This window comes from Suricata suricatta, chromosome 4 (genome assembly GCF_006229205.1).
Source record: "Suricata suricatta isolate VVHF042 chromosome 4, meerkat_22Aug2017_6uvM2_HiC, whole genome shotgun sequence".
In the NCBI taxonomy this organism is placed as follows: domain Eukaryota; kingdom Metazoa; phylum Chordata; class Mammalia; order Carnivora; family Herpestidae; genus Suricata; species Suricata suricatta.
Genome location: NC_043703.1, coordinates 77,883,590 through 77,902,902, shown reverse-complemented (window position 1 = coordinate 77,902,902; position 19,313 = coordinate 77,883,590). Strand labels below are relative to the sequence as shown.

The window sequence follows — 19,313 nt, the reverse complement described above, 5'->3', positions numbered from 1 at the left end:
CCCTACTTGTGTTGCATGTGCGTTCTCTCTCAAAATGAATAAACAAACATTAACAGCATTTTTCATTGTATGAGCTCTATAGATTAACTTGGCTGAGAATTGACATTTTTACATATGAGTCCTCCAGATAAGAACATGATGACTCTACATTCATTCAGCTCTTCATTTATTCCTAAAGCAGTTTTATGAGTTTTTTCCTTCAGTTGGTTCTTGCACATTTATTTTAGATGCTTTCCTACATGTTGATTAATTATCTTAGTATGATCATTAGGATCTTTTTCCTCCCACATTTTGTCTTCTAACAGGTTATTCCAGGTGTTTGGTGAAGCTTTTTTTTCCAGTGTGTGTGTGTGTGGTCTCCACTTTATTATTTTTTTTTATTTTTTTTAATGTTTTATTTATTTTTGATACAGAGAGAGACAGAGCATGAGAGGGGGAGGGGCAGAGAGAGAAGGAGACACAGAACCAGAAGCAGGCTCCAGGCTCTGAGCTAGCTGTCAGCACAGAGCCCGACGTGGGGCTCGAACCCACGAACGTGAGATCTGACCTGAGCCGAAGTTGGAGGCGTAACCGACTGAGCCACCCAGGCGCCCCTCCAGTCATTTTAAAATTCTCTTTAATAATTTTTAAATTATTCTCTGGGTAGGGAATATGATCATCTGCTGAAAAGTAACTGTTTTGTTTCCTTTGTGCCCAGTAATATTTCTTTTTCTGGTCTTGGAAGCCTGGTGACATTTCGAATAGTGATGGTGGAGGCGACCCTGTTCCGTGCCTCCCCGGAGCGGGGCTTCCCCTCGGGCCATGTGTGTGGGGGCTCCTCCTTCTGTGCTGCTGCCGCTTTCCAGTGGACTCCAGTGGACGGCAGCCGTTCTCTCCCCAGACTGCCTTGTGTTCATCTCCTCCCGTTCTGCTCAGGGAGGGAGGGATGCCGGGTTGTATCTGATGCTTGTTTTTCCGACTCTAATTTTTACACAGCTTGGTCTTTATTAATAAAGCTTAGCAGCTACAGGGAACTTTCCTAAGTTAGAAGAAGGGTTTTTTCCCCTTTAACATGTTCTGTAGTAATAAGGTAATTTACAGAGGGGAGGTAGCACACTATCTTATTTCGGTTAATTTTTCTTATATTTGTGTTCAGATTGCTCATGCAGGTGAATTCTGCTAAACTTTTGGATTGTAGCCAAAGTAACTCACCCTATTAGAATGGCTTGGTTTTCCAATGTGTATGTTTCAAATGATTGGAAATATTTTAGTTTTTTATTTTTTGTCAACTTTATGTCACGTTATCTCTTTTTAAAGTATTGAAGGGGTGCACAGGTAACCAATTACGTTGGTTAAGCATCAGCGTAGGCTCAGGCTTACTTCTAAAGAATTCTTGCAGATTGCGGGTTCGAGGCCCATGTTGGGCTCTGTGCTGACAGCGTAGAGCCTGGAGTCTGTTTTGGATTCTATGTCTTTCTGTCTCTCTGCCCCTCCCCTACTCACACTCTGTCTCTCTCAAAAATAAATATTTAAAAAATTTAAAAACAATTGTAAAGGCTGTTAGTTTCTGATTGTTTATTATAAGGATATGTTAGTGAGGGGCACCTGCCTGGCTGGCTCCGTCAGAAGAGGGTGTGACTCTTGATCTTGGTGTTGAGAGTTCAAGCCCCACATTGAGAGTAGAGATTAATTACTAAAAAAAATAAACTTACAAAAATAAAAAGGATATTTTAGTGAAAGTCTTAAGTAGATGCTTAAATCAGTATACTTCAGCGATCTCACATTGAGACGTCCTAGGTGAAAAGACCTAGTTCTGAAGTTCTTCTGATAGACACTGACGTGTTTTTGCCTCAACAAAACCAACGAAGGACCCGAGCGGGATGACGCTGGTGATGCTGGCCGCCGCAGGGGGGCAAGACGACCTGCTGAGGCTTCTTCTCAGGAGAGGGGCCAAGGTGAATGGCAGACAGAAGAACGGGACCACTGCCCTCATCCATGCCGCAGAGAAGGTTGGCAGCTCCGGGGCCCGCATCTCAGGCCGCAGGATGTCCTGCCTGTGGGCAGGGTCAGAGTCTGTGTCCAGTCCCGAAACACAGCCCTTATGTAGTTAATGTGGCTTTAGAATTTCCTATCTCAGTTCATCTCAGGCTGTCACGAATAGATTTTTTTTTAATTTAATAGCTGTACTTCGTAGTTGAATTTTCAAAGTATGCTTCATCAAGTGGGAAGTGATTTATATGGAAAAAGGACCCTGGGCGGGCGGGGGCGCCTGGCTGACTCAGTCAGAAGAGCATGCACGTCTCAATCTCAGGGTCATGAGTTCAAGCCCCATGTTTGGCACAGAGCTTGCTTTAAAAAAAAAAAAGTAAAAGGACCTCTGATTAATGTACTAATACTGGTTTCAATCCTAGATCTTTTAAAAATCTTTTCCAGTTCAGTGGAGCCTGGGTGGCTCAGTCAGTTAAGTGTCCAACTTTGGCTTGGCTCATGAGCTCAGGGTTTGTGAGTTCAAGCCCCACAGCGGAGCCTGGAGCCTACTTTGGATTCTGTGTCTCACTCTCCCTGCCCCTCCTCCACTCATGCTGTCTGTCTCTTCCTCAAAAATAAACATTAAAAAAATTAGTAATCTTTTAAAATAGAAATTAAATGTTCCTTTTGGTTAAGAACTTATTTAAAATATTTCCACATATTATCTTTTAAAAGATTGATACGCAGAGATTCTTAGGTTGAAACCAGTGGTTCAAGTTCAGATTGAAGTTGCTGGCAGAGGGACTGTGGCTATGCAGGGCCCGAGTAGTGAGGCACAGGGGAGAACCATGTCCACTGCCCTGCTTGGGATGGAATTGGAGTGTTTTTCCTGATGGCTAAAAATTTCAAGTCATCAAAAAATATCTTCTAAAGAATTTTGGAATTAAATTTGCCTTTTTTTTTTTTTAAATAGAACTTTCTAACTACAGTGGCTATTCTTTTGGAAGCGGGAGCTTTTGTAAACGTCCAGCAGAGTAACGGTGAGACCGCTCTCATGAAGGTAAGTTCTTCACAAGTTCTTCACAGGCTCACCTACTCCCTCACTGCTCAGGCTGAGAGTGGGACAGGGAAAAGGACATGGGTGTGAGAAAAACAGGCCAGCAACGAAGCAGAGCAGCGCTGGTATGAGCAATAATGTAAGAGGAGTAAGCACAGAGAGCTGTGGGGTCACATGAAAGTTGGTACTGGGCCCAGCAGTGGGGACTCAAGGCGGGACAGGGCAGGGTGCCTGGCTGGCTCAGTCAGTAGAGCAGCCAGCTCTTCATCTTAGGGTTCATCAGTTTGAGCCCCACGATGGGTGTCGATTACTTAAAAAAAAAAGAAGTGAGACAGGGTGGATGTGATGGGCGGCTGAGCTGCGTCTGTTCCAGCCTGCGGGGATGCACTGTGCAGGTGGCAATGGAGTGCAGTGTGAGCTGGGGCCCAGAGTGGGAACAGCAGGGATGCACTCTCAGCGTTGTTTTACGTGAGCGCACACATCTCCTCGGCTTCAGATTTCTTCGTGTGTGACCGTTTTGAATGGAAGGTTATTAAAACTTCCCCCGTATCTCCCCCTTTAATTACCCGCCTCTGTTTACAACAGTTTTGTATTTGCCTCTCCTGGGGCCTGGCCCTGTCTAGAGTGTTCCTAGGGCAGCTGTAAATTCCCAGCCTAACATGGTGTTAGAGCATAGCGGGTCCTGACACCATGCCGCACGGAGGGAGGCTCTGTCTTATTGTCCCCTTGCTAGGTACAAGGGACAGCTTTGTGCAGGCTGTGACCCCAAGTCGGTGTTTGTCCGTGGTACCTGTTTCCAGCCATCTTCGGTCCTGAGTCCGTCAGAGCACAGGTACAGGCCCTGGTCACTGCTGGGCCTGGGCCTGGGCCTGCGCCTGGTCCTGGATCTCTGCTCTCAAGGTCAGGGTCACCTATGCCCTCAGCCTCCTCCCACAGTCAGGCTGTGAGCTGGGCTTACCGCCTGTGCTGCTGTCTCACTTTTGGTTCATGGAAATGCTCATTTTGTTCAGCAGCCCTGCTCTGAATTTTAGTTTTCCTTTATGTGTGTGTGTTGCCATGTGCTTAGAGCAGAGGCAGCACCTCAGAGCATGAAGTAAAACTGTCTTACTGAGGAATCTCCGGGTGCTTTCTGGACAGCAGACACTGGAGTAGCCGGCAGCGTGCATGGAGGTTCGCTCACGGCAGTGAATGCAGACGTGGTGGGTGTCCGGGCTGAGGAGTTGGGGGAACCTGATCCTGAGAGTGTTGGGGGGTCATGGAAGGGTTTGAGCTGGAAAAAGACATAATCAAGAAGAAAGGTGATTGTTCTTAATGTCCTCTAGGTGCGTGGGGGGATGGAACTAGATAAAAGACCAGCAGTTAGCATACGTATGGAGGGGAGCATTTTTTAAATTAAGTGAAATAATAGTCTGTACCCAGGTAGTGGCAGTGGAGATAGAAGTGAGTAGACTGAGCAGTGTTTTAAGGAGGTAGAATTCACGGGACTTGGTAATTGAAGGTGATGCTTGGTAGTCCTGTTTCCTAATTTGGGGAACACAGACAGTAGACAACAGGATGGAGTTGCATTCGAGTTGGGCATGCTCAGATGCTTCACATTGTGATATTTTTGGCTCAGGAGAAAGGTGTAGGCTGTATATTCAGATTTGGGTTCATCTTTGTAGACAACATGACTACAGCCCTAGGATGAGATTAGGTCACTGCTGAGATTTGGAAGGGAAAGAAAGGTCCGAGAAGGTCCACATAGGAAAGACCAGAGGAAGAGGAGGAGGAGGAGGAGAGGGGTACCCTGAGTGTTTCAAGGAGGAGCTGGCTCGAAGTGTCTGTGCGGCAGAGACGCCAGGGATGATGGACTAAGAAATGGCCCCTGGGAGTCAGCACTGTAGAGGGTGTTGGTGCCCTGGCCCGGGTGGGATCTGTATTGGGTTTGAGAGAGGCAGGATTGCAGGTGCGGGAAGTGGACACTGGACATAGCTGGCACTTAGGGGTCGGTGTGACAAGAAGGAAGGCAGTGCCCAGAGGGGAAGGAGTTGGGGCGTGCTGCTTGCTTCTTCCCAGCAACGAGCTTAAGCAGAATAAACTGTTGTCTGAATTAGACTACCTATAAATATATTTAATTTGGTGTTTTAATAAGTTTTGGTTTGCTTTGGTTTTTGTTTGCGTTGGTCTTTTTTTGGCACCTGTTGTTTGAGCTTTACATAGATTTAGTATATTAAATTGGTTTTATTGAATTTTAGAATTAGGAGAAATAAACATGAGGGGAGAGTTTCAGAAAAGTTTAAAGCATAAATAAAAAACTTTTCATCTCAGAAATAATGTATAAAATTGATCGTTACCAGAGTGTGAGGGTGTGCAGGACCACCCCCAAGGGTTGGGCGTATAACTGGTTCCAGCTGGGCTCCTCAGTCTTCCTGCTGCTGACGCCTCAGCCAGATCATTTCCATCCCTAACCTCTGCACCAGATGACTTATCACAACCAGAAAGGTCTCCATACATTGCCTGGATTCCCCCGGGGGCAAAATCGCCCCAGTGAGAACCCCTGGGTTAAGTGCTTTTGAAGGGCTTCGGTCAGATCTGTCAGGAGATGTGTGCCCTTTGACCCAGCGGTGGCCCACCCACTCCGTAGAAATACTGTCCTGAGTCCTCAGTAGCATTCCAGATGGCCTTGTTCTTGTAGGAAAGCTTAATGGCTTTGCCCAGTTCCTTTTACAGTACATTATTTTAATTTCAGCCTCAGGATTTGAGGCAGAAGTACTGGTATCCCCTTTTGACCAATGGAAACAGTGAAACTCAGAATTAAGGGATTTACTTATAGTCACAAAGCCGGTAAGTAACAGAGACAAGAGAGAGCCAGGATGTAGGTCTTTTTACTCTAGAAACAGTCTTTGAACTGTGTGTGTCCTGCTCTATCTTAAATTTGCTGGATTCAGATTTGTGTGTGTGATTAATCAGGCTGCTTTAAGGCAGCCTCTAGGAAAAAAGGTTTTTTTTGCTTCTAGGAAAATGTTGAAATTACTTTGTGATGTTAAGAGACCACCCTAGAGATTTCCAACGGGACCTTACTTGTGTGGGTGCTAAGGTACGGGCTTCTAGGGCACAGGACAGAAGAGTGGAGCACACTAGAGCTTAGAGGGACAGAAGTATCTTTTCCAGAGTCGCCCATTTCCCCAGCGTCAGGGAGGAGATTGAATGTAGCACAGATTTCAGTACTGTTCACAGAGTAAAAGGAGCGTGCCACTTTTCATTTATGTAACAGTTTATAACCGTGGGTGAGACCTGATACCAGTGTCCCCCCTCTTCTCAAACACCTGGGCTCACGTGTGGAGAAGGGGACAAACAATGGTTGGTACTTATCTTAGTTTACAGTTAATTGATCACTACTCCTTTTGTCCTGTCGCAGGCCTGCAAAAGAGGAAATTCTGATATTGTCCGACTTGTAATTGAATGTGGAGCTGACTGCAATATTTTGTCAAAGCACCAAAATAGTGCCCTGCATTTTGCAAAGCAGTGCAACAACGTGTTGGTGTACGATTTGCTGAAGAATCACTTAGAGACGTAAGTGTGAGCGAGTGTGCCCTGGGTCAGTCACAGAGCGCACTTGAATACATCGTCACAAGATGTGTCTCTGCTCAGAGAAAGACTCTCACGTCCTGACAGGTTTCTGTTCTCAGCAGCTCATAAATTTAGTAAATGGCATATTAATTGTTTTTCTGCAAGTTCTTGAGGTCCTCAGACTTCTAAGTTTTTAATTTTATTTTTTTATAACTTCATATATAGTTTATTGTCAAATTGGTTTCTATGTAACACCCAGTGCTCTTCCCCACAAGTGCCCTCCAGACTTTTAAACTTAAAACAGTTTTGTCTAGGAGTATCTCCTTAAAACCTTAGTTATGCTTGTAATTGGGCTTACAAACATTTTCTTAAAACTATTTAAGCGGTAGTTCTCTTTTTTTTTAAATAGACATACTTTTTAGAGCAGTTTTAAGTTCACAGTGAAGTTGAGCTGAAAGCACAGATTCCTCCATTGTATGTTTCCACACTTGCACAACCTCCCCTACTAACTTCCATCGCCGGAGTGGCGCCTTCACTAAACCCAGTGAACCTGCATTCACAGTTACCATCCAGACTCCATGGTTTACCTTGGGGCTTCCCTTGGTGTTGTGCATTTTGGGGTCTTAAGGAATGTACAGTGACATGCACCCACCATTGGTGTCGTGCTGAGTCCCACTGCCCTAAACCTTCTCTGCCCTCTGCTTCTACCTTCCCACCTGACCCCTCCTTTTTCCTGTCTCTGTAGTTCTGCTTTGTCCGGAATGTCATGCAGCTGTAACCCTAGTACACTTTCACTTGGTAATGTGCATCGAAGATTCCTCCATGTCCTTTTTTGATGTTTGTTTGTTGGAATCCCAGGATAGTAAACATACAGTGTTCTGTTGGTTTCAGGGGTACAACCTGGGGCTCATCCATGATGAGCATGCTCTTAATCCCAGTCACCTGCTTCAGCCTTCCCCCTATCAGCCTCCCCTCTCAGCTGTCACTTTGTTCTCTGTAGTTAAAAATGTGTTTTTGGTCAGTCTCTTTATTTTTCCTTTGTTTTGTTTCTTAAATTCCACATATGAGTGAAATCATATGGTATTTGTCTTTCTCTTACTTCACTTAGCATAATACTCTCACCTCTATCCATGTTGTTGCAAATGACAAGATTTCATTCTTTTCTATGGCTGAATAATTTACATTGTATATATACACACCATATTTTCTTTATCTATATATCTTTTGGGCTGCTTCCAAAATCTGCCTGTTGTAAATAATGCTATGTAAACATAGTAGTCCTTCATGTCTTAATGGCTTGATAGCTCATTTCTTTTTAACACTCAGTAGTATTCCATTGTCTGGATATACCACAGTTTATCTGTTCAAGTTCATTCTTTTTCAAGCAAATTATTATTATTATTATTATTATTTACTTTATTTTTTTAGAGAGAGAATCTTAAGCAGAATTAAGCAGATTAAGAGAATCTTAAGCATGGAGCCCAACACTGGGCTTGATCATGACCTGAGCCAGAATCAAGAGTTAGATGCTCAACCAACTGAACCACCTAGGCACCTCTTTTTAAGTGAATTCTGAATCACTTTATTTTAATTGAACATTCTTATAAGTAATTTAGTAGCTTTTTCACTAAAAATTATTTTGGCAACACCTAACAGAAACTCCACAAACAAACAGTAGGTAACACATGTAAAGTGTTTATTGTTTATAAAACAGGAAGTCCCGGGGTAGGTAGCCTTGGGCAGGAATACCCACTCTTCCCCTCTCCTCCTTCTTCACCACACTTAGGGTGTGACTTGGATCTTCCTGCCTGCACAACAGTTACTCCAATTTCAGGATCAATATTCTAAGCAGAAAGTAAGGTAAATTTAAGACGAGAGGCAAAAACAGACCAAAAGGGCATGTGTGTGGTGAGTCTGCAAGTGTTGGCGGCCTTTACTGAAAGCCGAACCCAACTAGTAACCTTTGTGAATGTCCTGGGCAAACCAAGTGAGTTGTTTACCTTCCCAACAAGATAGTTTTTTGTTGTTGTTTTTTTTTTATGGAGCCAAGAAGGCCTTTATTGGGATCTGCAATTCCCGGGCAAGGTTCTGTGACTCTGGAGTGGGGAGTCAGGAAGGTCGCGCCTGGTACTGGAGGGGCCAGGTATTTTATGGGTGAAAGACTTCCAGTCCGGTCCTAGGAGGGCAGACCACCAAATAAGGGCATTTCAGGGACGTGGGGGGGATGGGATAGGTAGCCTCCTCTGTCAGTGTGATGGGAAGCTGAGGCTTCATAATTGGCTGTTTTCAAACTGGCACAGGACCTTCCTGGTCTACAGATAAGGGGTGGGGGTCGTTGGTGCACGGTGTTTTTCTCCAACCCACAGCAAAATGGCCGCTCGGTCACCATCTTAAGGTAACTCTTAACATTCCGACCTTTTTGGTGTTATGGGGCAGCGTCAGGTCTCTGGCTACTTCCTGCTGAGATGGGGGCTGCATGATGATCTGGGTTTGTGGTTGGAATGAGAGAGTACCAGTGAACCAGCAGCAGGTGGGTAGTGGCACGGTTGGTAAATCTGGATACCAGTTCCTGTAAAAAGTTGGAAAAACAGCGGAGCGGACACAGCCCCAGTAGTGCTATGAGGAGTAATGAGATCCTGGGTTGGGCCAAATATTGGAATTCCTTAATGTATTGTGAGGGGTCTGAGGAGAATGACCCCCAAGCGCTTTTCTATGGCCAACAGATCTTCTAGGGAAAGCGTACATGAACTCTAACAAGCCCCTCCATGCCTGCCACTTCCCTGAAAGGTGAGATGGCCGATGTGGGGGCATTTTAAGACTGTTGGTAAGTGCTGGTAAGAGAGGTAATAGGAGGTGTGGGAGGGGCAGACGTGGCCAGAAGGGCGGGGCTTGGAGGAGGAGGAGATGCTGTAGGAGCGGGTGGTGGGGGAAAGAGAGCGAGCACCAGAGTTATAGGGAGGTTATATGGTTATAGGAAGGAGGGGCAGCGTCATCTAGGGGTTGTAGACAGGAGAGGGGGATGGGAGGAGGTTGTGGGTCTCGAGCTAAGAACAAAGGTCAGGGCGTGAGCGCAGATCCCAAAAAGCCTAACATATAGCATCCCATTCAATTTTCCCTGCCTCCGACAGAAATTATCTAAATCGGTAAGAATTTGGAAATCGAGTGGCCCTTCTGGGGGCCATTGGGATTGGTGATCCAGCTTGTAGAAGGGCCGTACAACCGTACAGAGGCATATTAGGCGGTTGCAGCAAAGGTCACCAGCGTAACCAAAAAGCCAGAAATTCTTTAGAAGGCATTGTAAGGGGTGAGCACACATTTTGCGAGTTCTGGCATAAATTGGGAAGTTCCCATAATATCCGGCCTAAAGTCTCGGGACTGAAGTAGGCTTCCCTGTGTTCAGGCTCGAGACTCGGAACGGAGGGTTGGCTCGTCCTAGGGTCAGGGACATCTCCCTAACCCAGGAGGTCAGAACGGATATAGCCCCTGGGACTGTACACTACCGGAGTAGCCCCTGGGGCTACGGCGGAGGGGTTGTCGATGGGGCCACGATTTCGGACAGGATCCCCGGTGGAGGCTCCGATAATTGGAGAACTTACCCAATTAGTTGGTGGGTTAGAGTTCGGATCCTGGACCAGAGGCTCCACAGCAGCTTCCCGGCCTCCAGTGCAGTGTCCGTTTCGGCACCAAGGCAAGATTCCCGGATCGGGAAGGAGAGAGCTCAGCTAGAAGCCAGCTGCTGAGCTGCTATCTCCTCCTGGGTTTCGGCACCAAATGTAAGATTTAATAGATGGAGGCAGAGATGAGAGGAAAGAAAAGCCCAACAAGATAGTTTAAAAATATTTTCTGGGAGCGCATGGGTGGCTCAGTCGGTTAAGCGTCCAACTTCAGCTCAGGTCATGATCTCAAGAGTTTGTGGGTTTGAGCCCCGCGTCCACCTCTGTGCTGCCAGCTCAGAGCCTGGAGCCTGCTTCGGATTCTGTGTCTCCCTCTCTCTCTCTGCCCCACGTCTGCTCACGCTCTGGCTCTCTCTGTCTCAAAAATAAACATTAAAAAATTTTTAAAAATTATATTTTCTGGGGGCGCCTGGGTGGCTCAGTCGGTTGAGTGGCCGACATCTGCTCAGGTCATGATCTCACAGTTTGTGGGTTCGAGCCCCAAGTCGGTCTTTGTGCTGCCAGCTCAGAGCCTGGAGCCTGCTTCAGATTCTGTGTCTCCCTCTCCCTCTGCCCCTCCCCTCCTCATGCTCTGTCTCTCTGTCTCACAAAAGTAAACACTAAAAAAAATTTTAAAAATATTTTTTCAGAATTAGCAATGATCATTTCATTTGCTTTCTAAACTAAGTACTATAACAAGGTGTGGGGGAGCAGTTTTCGAATTTATTAATAGAATTTTCATTTTCATTAGACAAATAAGTATTGAGTGCTGTGTGCCAGGACTGGGAAGATGGAGACAGCAGTGAGGGGGAATGATTTGCTCTTAGAGCCTAAATTTCCATGTGACAGCACAGACAGGAAGGCAGATACATAGTGTGTCAGATGCCGAGTGATAAAAGTGCAGTGAGGGAAGGATGAGTACGAAGTTCCTTTCTGTTGTTTTAAAAGTTGATTTGGGAAGGCCTCACCAGTATTCAACAGTTTGATGATAATGACTCATGGTTATTTTCTACATGAATATTAACAACTCTGTTCTTTTTTATTAGACTTTCAAGAGTAGCAGAAGAAACAATAAGGGATTACTTTGAAGCCCGTCTTGCTCTCCTAGAACCAATTTTCCCAATAGCATGTCATCGTCTCTGCGAGGGGCCAGATTTTTCAACAGATTTCAATTACAAACCCCCACAGAACATTCCAGAAGGTGAGTCTGTGTTTTCTCTCAGTTTGAAAAGTGACACTTTAACTGATTTTTAAACAGACTTCTTTCTGTGAACATAACTTTAACAGAGTCCCAGGGTGTATAATAATTACGTAAAACAGCTAACAACAGAGCCACTCTGGCAGAAAGAGACCCAATTGAAACCTACAATACCTACCATCCTCCTAGGTGACTTTGAAGGATCTACAGAGCACTGCATTAGCACTTGTTTAAACAGTATGGAAGTTGGGGCAGCTCTTTCTGCCCATAGGTCCTGTCCCTGTACTTTAGTAAAACCGCCATTTTTTATAAACCCCCCCCACAAAAAAATATATATATGGAAGTTGAGTCTTAATTGCACTTGTTTAGTTTTTTTGTTGTTGTTTTTTAATGTTTGTTGATTTTGAGAGTGCGTATGCATACAAGTAGGGGAGAGGTGGTATGGGGAGAATCCCAAACAGGCTCCCCTCTGGCAGCGTGGATCCCAATGTGGCCTTGAACCCAGGAACTGAACCAAAGTGAAGTCAGACACTTAACCAACTGAAACACCCAGGCCCTGTAGTTGTACTAGTTTTTTTAATTGAGTTTTATTTAAAAATTTATTTTAATTTTTTATTTTTTATTTAATTTCTTATGTCTTTTTATTTATTTTTGAGAGACAGAGAGAGGCAGCGTGAGCAGGGGAGGGTCAGAGAGAGAGAGGGAGACACAGAATCTAAAGCAGGCTCCAGGCTCTGAGCTAGCTGTCAGCACAGAGCCTGACGTGGGACTCGAACCACGAACCGCAAGATCATGACCTGAGCCGAAGCCAGACGCCTAAACGACTGAGCCACCCAGGCGCCCCTAAAATTTTTTTTAAATAATAAGTCATATGGATTCCGTAATGAAAATTTAATTAAAATATAGCCATGAAAATGTAATACCATGAAATTTTAATTGAAGAGTTAGTGACCTGGACACCGAAGAATCATTTGTGGTTTTGAGTGCCAAAATGGTTAGTTTGTATTGCTGGGTGGCAAGCACAGGGTTGGGGGTTGGAGTGCAGGGGTGAGTCCAGCTGGGCCAGTCCCCCAGCTCACACAACTCCTGGGCTTCAGGCCCCTGGACTGCCTTCAGGTTGAGGGATTTTTCTGCACATGCACAATGTGTGCAGGCACCAGAAATCCTCTCTACTTCTGGAGTCTTCCCAAAGATGCCTTGTCATCCAGAGGCATAAGATCCCTGATCTGTTTTCCCGACCCTTAGCATGGTCTGGGCCTGCGGCGGGGCTTGTTAGAGTGCAGACTCTCAGTCAGCATCTTGGGAAGGTCTCAGGCCATTTATGAGCTTACTCAGCTCTGAGGAACTCTGACCTTGGTCTCTTGAGGAGATTGTGATTGGGTCTTAACACCTAGTTTGGCTGGAGAAAATGTTTATATTGATACCATGAAACAACTGCCGGCAAACTGATAGGGTCCCTTGTGTCATTTTATATCTGTGAAATTCAAGTATTTGTCAGAGTAGAGCTAATGAATACACCTCTCTTAGATCTATCTCGATTTGGTTAGAATAAACAGACCTGAATTAAATATCTTCAAACAGAATTTTCACTGTAGACATTCCTCCCCATTTGGGCCATTTTGCAGAGTTCACTGCCACCCTCCTCCTCCTCTGTGCAGACAGTAACAAGTACTCCGCTCTGATCGCGGAGCAGAGGGGAAAAGACAAAGAAGGGACTGTCTCTGCACTATGGGCCTTTTCTTCTTTTGAACTTCAGGGTAGTGGGGTTGCATTTTAAAGCTAGAGAGCAAAACCTGTGTGTTGTCCTTTGCCTGGGATCAGAACAAATGGTTCCTTGGGGTCTCTTTTATGAAGTCTTCTCGTGTTTATAATTGTCCTGGATCAGTTTTTCCATCCTAAAAGTGGCTTACCAGAAGGGTCATGGAGTTCATATACCTATTTTCTGTTATATTGAAAAGTATGGTTTATGTTCAAAGAAATGAATCATGTAGTACATTGGGATATTCAGTGAAAGTGTCAAACCTCATGATTCCTCCCAAAATAAATTTTGGTATTAATTAGAAACTTTGGAAAAGGCTAAATACTATGTGGAAGAAAATGGAGTCATTCAAACCACACCAAAGACAGGCACCACAGAGGTTTGCTTCATGGACACTTGCATTCCATGGACATGAATATGTAGTCAGCAGCAAATTTTAAATACCACTATATTTTTAGACCAAAAACTGGTATGTAGAAAAGCATATTTCTAGAAATTTGACTTATGAGCTCTAAGTAGAGATTAGACAGAAAATAAAGGGGTCCATGGCTTGAAAAGTGCTGGGGAGGAGAGGGGTAGGTCAGTTAAGCATCTGATTTTTGGTTTCCGCTCAGGTCATGATCTCGTGGTCCAGGAGTTTGAGTCTGAGTTGGGCACAGAGCCTTTGGAAATTCTCTCTCTCCCCCTCCCCTGCTCACTCTGTAAACTTAAAAAAAATTTTTTTTAATGCCAAGTTTTGAAGACTGAGACTCTTCGATATGAATGGGCACTGGTGCCGCTCCTCCCAGGCTCATTCTGGGGACACGTCCAACCAACCCTCTGAGCAGAGAGGTGGCCAAGTTGGGACTTGTATTGAAATCTGTGTTTCCGTCTCCCTCATTCAGGCTCTGGCATCCTGCTGTTTATATTCCATGCAAACTTTTTGGGTAAAGAAGTTATTGCTCGGCTTTGTGGACCGTGTAGTGTACAAGCTGTAGTTTTAAATGATAAATTTCAACTTCCGGTTTTTCTGGTAAGATTTTCTGTAGCTCATTACTGAAAAGTACATTCTCCTGATTCAGAAGCACAGATTATTTTAAATTGCTATTTTAACAAAATGTTGATTTTAATTGAGTAAATCATTTGGAAATGAGGCAATAACCCATAATCATAATTATCCCACATTTTGTCAGTAAAGTGTGGATTTCTAAATGTTTGATATACATGACTTATGTTACATTTACCATGTCATCTTTGAAATTCTGGATATAAATTCTTAAGGTATAAGAAACATACTATCTAATTTTTTAAATATTCTGCCTTTTCCCACCATAATTACAAACATCCAGTTAAAGAAAATTTTGGAAATTTTAAAAGTATACCCATTCTGTTCTTCAAATACTCGGAAACACAACCCCTAGTATGACACAGGTGGACTTAGGCTTAGTTTTAATGTGTATAGCTTTCGGCAACCACCATACTGGAATTTTGCTTTATAATAACAAATCTATTAGTGAGTGTACACTTTTTTAACATAAAAAAACGGTCGTGAAGAATCTTTGTGTATGTTTCTTTTTCTACATGTAGAATTCTTTCCTTATGCTGAATTAAGCAAAATTAACTCGTTATGAAGATTTCTAACACTCAGGCTCTATAGGATGGATACATGCTAATTCTAAATATTTATCTGAGTATTGTTTTTTGCAGATAAATCTTACAAGCTTTTTTGTCATTTGTATCATTTTAAGAAATCACAGCAAATTGCTTTATGTAAATTAAAATACAAAATTGGTACTCTCTTACATGTCATTGAGGGTCTGAAAGGTTTTTGTTCTCTTAAGCTACATGATACTTGTATGAGGAAACACTGACTGTGGTCTTTCTCCCTAGGACAGTCACTTTGTTTACTCGTTCAGCCCCGCCGCAGGCCTCAATAAACTCTTCATCAGGTTGACGGAAGCGCCTTCTGCCAAGGTGACGATCCTTTCCTCATGTGTAGTGCAACTACTCATGTTGCTATTCCAGATTACTGTATTTTCACCAGAGAGAAACTCCAGAAATGCTGCGTTTCTCGAGTGCCTGTCCCGGAGACACACGCTCCCTGGGGTAGCGGTGCATGTGTCAGAGTCTGCAGTGTGTTAGGGGTGCCTGGGTGGGTCAGTCGGTTAAGCATCCAACTTTTTTTTAATGTTTGTTTTTGAGAGAGAACATAAGCAGGGGAAGGACAGAGGATCCAAAGCAGGCTCTGCACTGACAGAAGCAAGCCCATTGTGGGAGTCAAACTCAGGAACTGTGCAATCATGACCTGAGCCAAAGTAGGATACTCAACCCACCAGGCTACCCAGGCGCCCCTAAGCATCCGACTCTTGATCTCAGGGTCGTGAGTTCACAAGCCCCACGCTGGGCTCCACGTTGGGTGTGAAGCCTACTTAAGGAAAAAGCAAACAAAAAAGAACCTACAATATGTTAGACATGATTGTGTGTAAAGCTGAGAAGAAGGCATCTCTCCAGGAACGAGCAGTCTGAGTTGTATTGTAGGCTGTTATTTAGTGGCCGTATGTCTGTCTCCATAGGCTGGTCACTAAACCTTTGTTTGTGAAATGAAGATGGACCAAAGTATGTAATAAGTAGTATTTATTTACTATAGTAACTTAAAAAACAAATACCCTGAATTGATCATCAGTTTGAGAACACTGCCAAATAAGAGAAGTCTTGGCCGTGTGCACGCATGCGCGTGCACGCTTTTCCTCGTCTAAGAAGGGGTAGTTGGGCAGAGAGGTCTATACTGATGCGTGTGCCTATTTTCCCTCAACAGGTGAAGTTGCTGATTGGTGCATACAGAGTGCAGCTGCAGTGACGCGGCAGGCCGTTGGGATGGGGTCTCACGGCCCCGGTGTAGGATCGGGCACAGCTGACACCTGCACATGGGGAGTTTCAGCTGTAACCCTCATTCAGGCCAGGTGTCTGTAGGACGGGACTTGGGGGTTCTGACAGATTCTAAAATACAGCGGTATTTGTGCCAGTCTTCTGAAATCCCGATGTGGCCTCCACACCACACACTTCAGTTTTTCCACAATGTGGAATGGTATATATTCGATTATTTCAGAAAATTAGAAGTCTTTTTTCTAACTTGAAATTTTCTACTAGCCCTGCTGAATTTCTGGCATTGAAAACAAGTCAGTGTGTATGTGTTACTCAAGTTACCCACGCACTGTTTAGGTGTGGATTTGCTGCCCTTGCAGGGGGACTTCTCTAACTAGGTAGGCGGGTTCAAGGGAGGTCTGGTCTCTTTGGAATCCCCAGTTGCCACAGATCCTGAATTGGAGGTGACAACTTCGAATCTGTACTTATCCTTTATTCTGGGAAGAGGGAAGTAAATCAGAATGTAAGATATAGCAAAAGGAAAAAAAACAACAACCAGGAGACCATGGGGCCTAAAAGGAGGTATTACTTGTGAACTAACTTTTATACTTGTTCTGAAATCCATCAAGTAGGTTTTAAAAGAGGCAGATCCTGTGCCCTCATTATGAATGCTGGGAAGGCCAGCCGAGGTGTTTGCCACACTGTGTCCTGTGTGAAGAGTTGTTTCTAGATTCCCCACAGGTCTCTCATATATTTTTAAGAAATATTTGGCAAACTAGTAAGTCAAACTCGAGAGATGTATAAAATTTAGTTCCTGATTGGTTTTATAACTGAGTTAAAGTTTTAATGAAAAGTTTTCAGAAGGTCACAGATTCGACCACATCTATTGTACAGACATTACCATATAAAACTACCTTTCCTATGGGTTTCTCAATAAAACCCCATGATGTCGGTCTGTTGTCTGTGTACCTCACAGGACTGTGTCAGTCCCAGGACTTCAGGGCAGGTGCTGCTGTGTAAAATGTTTTAGCGAAATGACAGCTGGGATTGGAATTCTCTCACCTTACTGAATCCTGCAGTAGTATTGTATCTGACATCACAGCGTTCTAGGAAAAACCACAGTTAGCAGGGACAGCAAAGGAGACACTGCCTTCATCTAATGCACACTAAGACAAATGGATTTTTAAAGAAAATTTGTTCTCTCAAAATCATGCTGAAGATCTCAATTGTCAGCTTTATAAGCACACATTAAAAGGTGATGTACTGTTGACCCAAGAGGCAGCACGAGGAAAGAAACCAACTAGAATGTCTAACGAAGAATTCCTTTAGTAGTTTAGGCTCAGAAGTATGAAAGCTGTTAGCAGTCAGCAAGGATTTAAAAAAAAAACGATCTTTAATAGATGAACTGTTAATTATGGGGGAAATGGGCACATTATCCTGACAGAAGCAGGGTCTGGGAAGGACGCAAGTTTGAGATGACTTGGGGTAACCCACCTTTGAGCTGTCCGTCTCATCTTCCAGCAGTTTGTGCCAGATGTGCTAGTAAATTCTGTAAATGGTTGCGTCTACCAGGAATAGAAGGTAAAGCCACACAGTTTAATATATTTTGCTCTAAACTATAGCGCGCTCTCTCTCCCTCTCTCTTTTTTTGGCTATTTGAGAGAGAAGGAGGGGCAGAGTGATGGAGGGACACTCTCAGGCAGGCTCTGCGCTGACAAATACGGGGCTCAAACTCACAAACGCTGAGATCAAGAGTTGGACGTTTAACTAACTGAGCCATACAGGCACCCTGGCTGTCTCTTCCTTACAGCCCAATGAAAAGCGCACTCATCCACTCTGGTTTCTTAAGGATGAAGAAGACTTGAATCATCTGGAGCTCGCGCTTGAGTGTGTGGGGTCTTGCTGGTTCTGTGATGAGGCAGCTAGTAATTCCATCAGAAACTAATAAAGCTGCTTTTATTACTTAAATAAAGTATGTACAAAGTGTGGGCCACAGTTTCTCTGAAAAACAAAGCCATGCTGAGCATCATAAACAAAAGGTTTATAGATCTGCTTAGTACCACAGGTCAACACCAGAGCAACCTTCTTGGAAACTCTATACAATACAGAATACATAACCACGCTCTACCATCTAGGCCGTGGGGGCTTCCTCATTAATCAGATCATCACTGAAAAGCAAACAGTTACACAGGTTTACTTCAATTTTATCTTAGAAAAAGCAATCGCCCCTCATCCATTACCCGGTGCATATGGCAGTAGTAACAACCTAATCGGATAATTCAGTTAATTTCACTTATAGATCATTCAGACCTGGCCCACTCTTCATGGGCACGGCTGTAGTGGGAAACACATTACACAGGCTTCTCCCTGTGATGCCCAAGAGAAGCCTCTGACCCCTAATACTCCACAAGTGCTGGACTACAGTTAGTTTGCTTTCTCTCTGAGAACAGGTCATTTTCATACTCTTCCCAAGTCGTCTTCTTTAGGGAAATGATGGGCGGGTGCAGGTCAGGTGCTTTTAGAAACCGACTCTGTATTAATATTGACAGCTTTCAAAGTAATGTTTCAGTGCTGGCAAGGCTTAGCACCAGAAGGTTAACAGTGAAAGGACCTGATGAAGCATTTATTATGCAAGCCTGTAGTGTTTTTAAAGCAAGGAGGAGGATTGATTAGCAAAGACCAAGGAAAAGGAGGCTTTATAGGCCAGAATCATCGAAAAGGGACTTGTGAAATAATTTCGAAAGTGTTAACATTTAATGCAGTTAATATTTCATAGCCTAATACTATATAACTCCTAATATTGTTTTAAAATTTTAAAGCTTTATTGGCTTAGTAAATACAGAACCATTCATAGGGTCCACACTGCTTTCCTCTGTTCTGTGCAGACTTGCAGATAATGCTCCTTTCAGACCAAATCTGGGATTCCTAGGCCTCACATCTACCTCCAAGTATAGAAGAGCACATTTCTAATACTAGCTAGACCTAATTACAATGAGCAGTCACAAATAAGGACCAAATTAAAATCAGGAAATAGTCCTCTGCCAATATCCAGAGCCCCAAGGACCCCAGCTGGAATCTAACCCTAAAGTTGGGTATCAGTTTAACTTGAAAGAAATTAATTTTCTATTACTCTACAACACACTCCTATGCTTTGCGTTCTTTGGGCTTAAATATATATATGGCTTTAGTAAAATGAACTTTGTCACAACAATACCAGATTTCATGTGTAGCTCCTTATCTTGCGGGCTGACCCCAAACTACAGGCTATGTGGGATGGTAAAAAAAAAAAAAAGAAAAAGGATTCCCCTT

The 19,313-nt window shown here is 43.9% G+C and overlaps 1 protein-coding gene across 1 annotated transcript in view; it reads left to right on the top strand.

Moving 5' to 3' along the window:
* The window catches only part of MPHOSPH8 (M-phase phosphoprotein 8), a 53,035-nt gene extending 35,615 nt beyond the window's left edge, over positions 1 to 17,420 (top strand). Inside the window, exons 8-14 of the mRNA XM_029937018.1 lie at positions 1,848 to 1,988; positions 2,921 to 3,007; positions 6,402 to 6,556; positions 11,253 to 11,407; positions 14,048 to 14,175; positions 15,033 to 15,116; positions 15,958 to 17,420. Of these exons, the coding sequence (XP_029792878.1) occupies positions 1,848 to 1,988; positions 2,921 to 3,007; positions 6,402 to 6,556; positions 11,253 to 11,407; positions 14,048 to 14,175; positions 15,033 to 15,116; positions 15,958 to 15,999 (792 nt within the window). The 3' untranslated portion in view covers positions 16,000 to 17,420. The remainder of the gene's footprint in view (positions 1 to 1,847; positions 1,989 to 2,920; positions 3,008 to 6,401; positions 6,557 to 11,252; positions 11,408 to 14,047; positions 14,176 to 15,032; positions 15,117 to 15,957) is intronic.
* The last annotated feature ends 1,893 nt before the right edge of the window (positions 17,421 to 19,313 follow it).